Genomic DNA, 4,343 nt, shown 5'->3' on the forward strand with positions numbered 1-4,343 from the left:
GGAACGGATAAAGCTTACCATAACTCAATGAAAACAGGTTTTAAAAACCCTATCGCGATAGGGTTTCGGAGTTAACTTAGTTAGTAGTTATGGTAACCTCATAGTAACAGATTCAATAAGCTTACCGTTTTAAAAGGTTACCTTTAAAAAAGCTTACCGTTTTATTTAGTAAGAAAATTGATTGGGTAAGCAAATTGATGAAGTTAAGCCTAAAAAGGGGTTTTCCGGTCCCTGATTACGATAAAAGTGCAGAAAAGAGGAAATTCGAAGCGAGTGAATATAAATGAAAATACGACCAAAGGGTGTGTTTTAAGTCGACACGAGCTACGAATTTCCTCTTCGAACGTGTATCGTAAAAAAAAAAAGATCTTCACACACATTTCATAATATCAAGTCGTGTAATAAAAAAAATGATAAAATACCACTTTACCTGTTATAATACGATGTTCTTAGTGGTTACCACAAATATTTTGGCGCACAAAAGTTAAAAATCTATTGAGTACAGTTGAGTTCATGAATGTGTACATTTGTTCACCTTATTGCATACAGTTAAGGTGAAGAAATGTACACATATTTATGAACTCGACTGTACAAGCACATATTAGCTATATGGGTTAGCTAGTAAGCTAGTTATTTAGTTAAGTATTAAATTTAAGTTTATTGGTTGGGGACTGAAAATCAGCGGTCTCTCTGAGTCTCATCCATTTTACTGCACACACATCTGTAATTTTACTTACTAAGTTTTTATAAGTCCTTACATGTCCATTTTGTGCTGTGTTGGTAAATAAATATCTTTTTTTTTTTTTTTTTTTATATGTAGGTATATAAAATGTAGGTATTACCATATCATATAAATAAAGCTGATGATTTGTGATGTTTAGTAAAAATAAAATACTAAATCTAATTAAAACCATATGTACAAATGCATATCATAATTCCATTACTATTAATCTTAAATACATAATATATGAGGAACCTTTATTATTTATTATTATTTATTATTTATTTATAAATCACATGCAAGTTTACAATGCTATAGGATAAAATTGGTTATAAACATATTTTTTCCTTACTATGAGAATGTTTCTTTTCCCAAATAAGAATGTACATACATAATATATACATGACATATATTTGGAAATAGGGTATGTAAACCATTTTTACAAAAATGACTGAAAACAAAGACAATAATTGCCTGAGGCTTTTCAACTTTAAAATGCCAAACACAATTACTAGCCAATTTGTTAATTTTGTAATTTTTCCACCCGTATTGGCAATATTTTAAAACCTACATAACATTATTGAGACCTTCAACAAACTTTAAATACTTCTCATGTCTACCAGCATAATTGTCAGATTCCTTTTGTCTCTCTTCAATAAATTCGTGCTCATGCTTTGATAATACATTAAACAGCACACAAGAATATATGCGATTACTGTCATACCTCACAATTTTTGCCTGTTTCTGCCTTAATTCGTCATGATTACAATTTCTACATACATCCTTCACTAATACCCCATTTAATCTAACCACCCCAAAATGATCATGCATGGAAGACAATATTTCGTGTATTATAAATCTCCGATGATACCAAAGCGTCTCATGACCTTTATAAAATCTCACTAACTCATTATTCAAAACAAGTTCATGGAACAAAATCTCCAACTTTCGACACAAAAGAGCATTATCTGCAATGCAATCGCAACTCTTCGAAGAATAACATAAAAGTAACTTAATAAGACTGTCTTCGGAGTATGAAAGTAAATCCCTTTCAGAAGCTTGCATGGTTGCATCTTCAGGAAAATGCGTTGCTAATACTCTAACAAAACTTTTACGAAGATTCACGTCTATAGCAGCCTCAAATGACTTCCAATGATCATTTGGTATAGCAAAAATATTCTTAATGCAGAATTGTCTGTAATGGAAGCAACTGAAATCGGAAATGTGTTTTGACACCCATCCTTCAGAGAAATTGTATTCTTTGACATACAGAAAATTAAGATCAATTTTTCTCTCAACTAGTTTAAGCGTTTGGAGTAGCCAGGTCCGATGATTCCAGCTGTGGTAGTTGTTTGGACTCCTGTCTGAAGATAACTGGCAAATGTGGAGTTCTTCATTGATTAACAACTCAATGTCATTTGTTTGCAGACATTCATCTGTAACATTACACACTCTAGTAATATTCAAGTTTCAACACTTTATTCATGGTAAACACATAATTATCTACATAAGTATTACATAAATTTTAATTTAATATTAAAAAAGGTATGACAGGGTTACCGCAAAATGGTTCCGCCTCAGCTTCAATAATATAGAAATGTATACAATCTTGTTTATGCAGTTCCAGCAAATAACCAAAATTAACACAATTATGACAAACAGATAGATTGATGGGACTTTTTTATTATTATTGCTTTATATTATACTTGAATCAAGTGATTTAATGAGATGCACACTGATGATACAGATGTTGAAAAAACCACACAAACCTTTTAAAATAGCTTCCAATAACCATCTCCGATGAGAAAATGCATCATTACACTTTGGCTTCCTTGACAGAACTAATTTAGTAAATCGCAGCTCAGCAGTCTTATCCAGCAGTAACCTCAGTACAAGTTCCTTCCGCTTGTTCCAGAAGGTACTCAGTTCTGGATTTAAAAGTAGCGTCACATTAAGCAGCTTCTCTAACCGCTCAGAGTTGACGGATGATTTGGCAACTTTTCGTTTTGGCTTTACAAAGTACTTATCCATTAATTCCGAGTAACAGTACATGTAAACATGCTTCATGCACCAGGATTCCAAACCCAGACAGTTTTCCAAAAGCAAAACTGGTGATTTATTTTGAAAATTGCAGTCCACGGGCACGATGTCGAACGAGCACCTGAAAATTAAAAACGCAATATTTACAAACAGACGCAATACTTATTGAAATCTTGCCAGTAAGTCAAAATATTTACAAGTCAGCGTTCTTCGACAGGATGTTATCGACATCTTTGAGTATTTTTTCTACTAAAGCGAATTTATCTTCGTCCATGATTGGAGTTTTTGCCGGCCAGATAATTTATTAGGTATTATGATTTATATATGTCCACTTAAAATTCCACATAGAAAATTATCACACGTATTTATCCCATATTATTCTGCACAAAAATAATTCTTATTTGCAACTGCACGGGAAGCATGGTCGCGCAATAGACGATAAAATATCAGGCCGCCCCTATCGCACTTACAAATAGTGCGATAGGGACGGCCTGCTATTTTATCGTCTATCGCGCGACCATGCTTCCCGTGCTGGTTTTGACAGTACAAACACGTCAATTTTTTTTTTTTTTCTTCGTCCTTCTGGACAGGCTAGGACCATAGGCCATACCGCCTCGTCTTGAGTGAAGTATTTCTATTTTCCTTTATTCTTCTTCTTGTTTTAATACTTATAAGTTATAAAATATAATTTCATTAGTCTTCCTTTTAATATCATGTGTCAAATCCAGTAAGCATGTCTTCAGTTGTCTCAATAAAAAATTCGTCTCTTTCAGTTGTTTCGTCATAGCCTTTCTTATTCATCTTGTTTTGAATTTCATAAGTCTTCCTTCCAATATTATGTCAAATCCAGTAAGTACGATAATAAGTCAATAAAATGCATAATGCACAAACACGTCAATCAAACAAAGTGGACGTTCGAAATCAAAATACAGAAATTGATTCGGTCATTAAGGGATTTACAGATGTTACAAGTTAAGTTCGATTTATCGTCACAAATATTATACACCGTCTTTTTCAAATTTTGTTTTTCTTTGGATGAATTTATAATTATTTTTAGATAATTTTGCTTCAAGCTGTAACTAAAGTGAATGGATGATTTTTGTTTGGTAGTTTTGTATTTATTTCTGTTGACAATACACGTGCGTAATTTATGACCTCCAAAGTAAATAAGCGAAATCAGTTCAAATAATAAATAAAAACCTGCTCATGAGTAAATAACAAGTAAATAACCACATGCGACATGTTGTTGTTATTTCTTTTTTGAAATATTAATGTATTTATTTGTTTTGGGACAGTATTTAAAGAGCGTTTTTATACTAAGATCGAGAACCACGACATGAAGTTCTGTATAAACCTAGGTCCGTGGTTTAAGGACTAATTAATTTAAAAAGCTTTTTAATTTTATAAAGTTCTTAATCTAACACGCGTAACATAGTTATTTAAATTCCACCTTAGTTCCTTTATAAGAAAACGCACATCTCACAGTCACGCTAAAATGATTTCTGAATGTACACCGATTGTTTGTCAGTGTCAACTGTCAATATTGACAATGACATTCCTGATACCGTGGTCTTGGCTTGGG

The 4,343-nt window shown here is 32.5% G+C and overlaps 1 protein-coding gene across 1 annotated transcript; it reads right to left on the minus strand.

The window, feature by feature from the left end:
• Positions 1 to 375: 375 nt before the first annotated feature.
• LOC125233904 (protein prenyltransferase alpha subunit repeat-containing protein 1) lies at positions 376 to 3,165 on the minus strand. Its single transcript, XM_048140073.1, has 3 exons — positions 2,959 to 3,165; positions 2,491 to 2,882; positions 376 to 2,157 (listed from the first exon to the last, which is right to left on the minus strand). The coding sequence occupies exons 1-3, from the start codon at positions 3,033 to 3,035 to the stop codon at positions 1,289 to 1,291; spliced, it is 1,338 nt and encodes a 445-aa protein (XP_047996030.1). The 5' UTR covers positions 3,036 to 3,165; the 3' UTR covers positions 376 to 1,288.
• Positions 3,166 to 4,343: the final 1,178 nt, after the last annotated feature.

Source organism: Leguminivora glycinivorella, chromosome 15, assembly GCF_023078275.1.
Source record: "Leguminivora glycinivorella isolate SPB_JAAS2020 chromosome 15, LegGlyc_1.1, whole genome shotgun sequence".
Classification (NCBI taxonomy): Eukaryota; Metazoa; Arthropoda; class Insecta; order Lepidoptera; family Tortricidae; genus Leguminivora; species Leguminivora glycinivorella.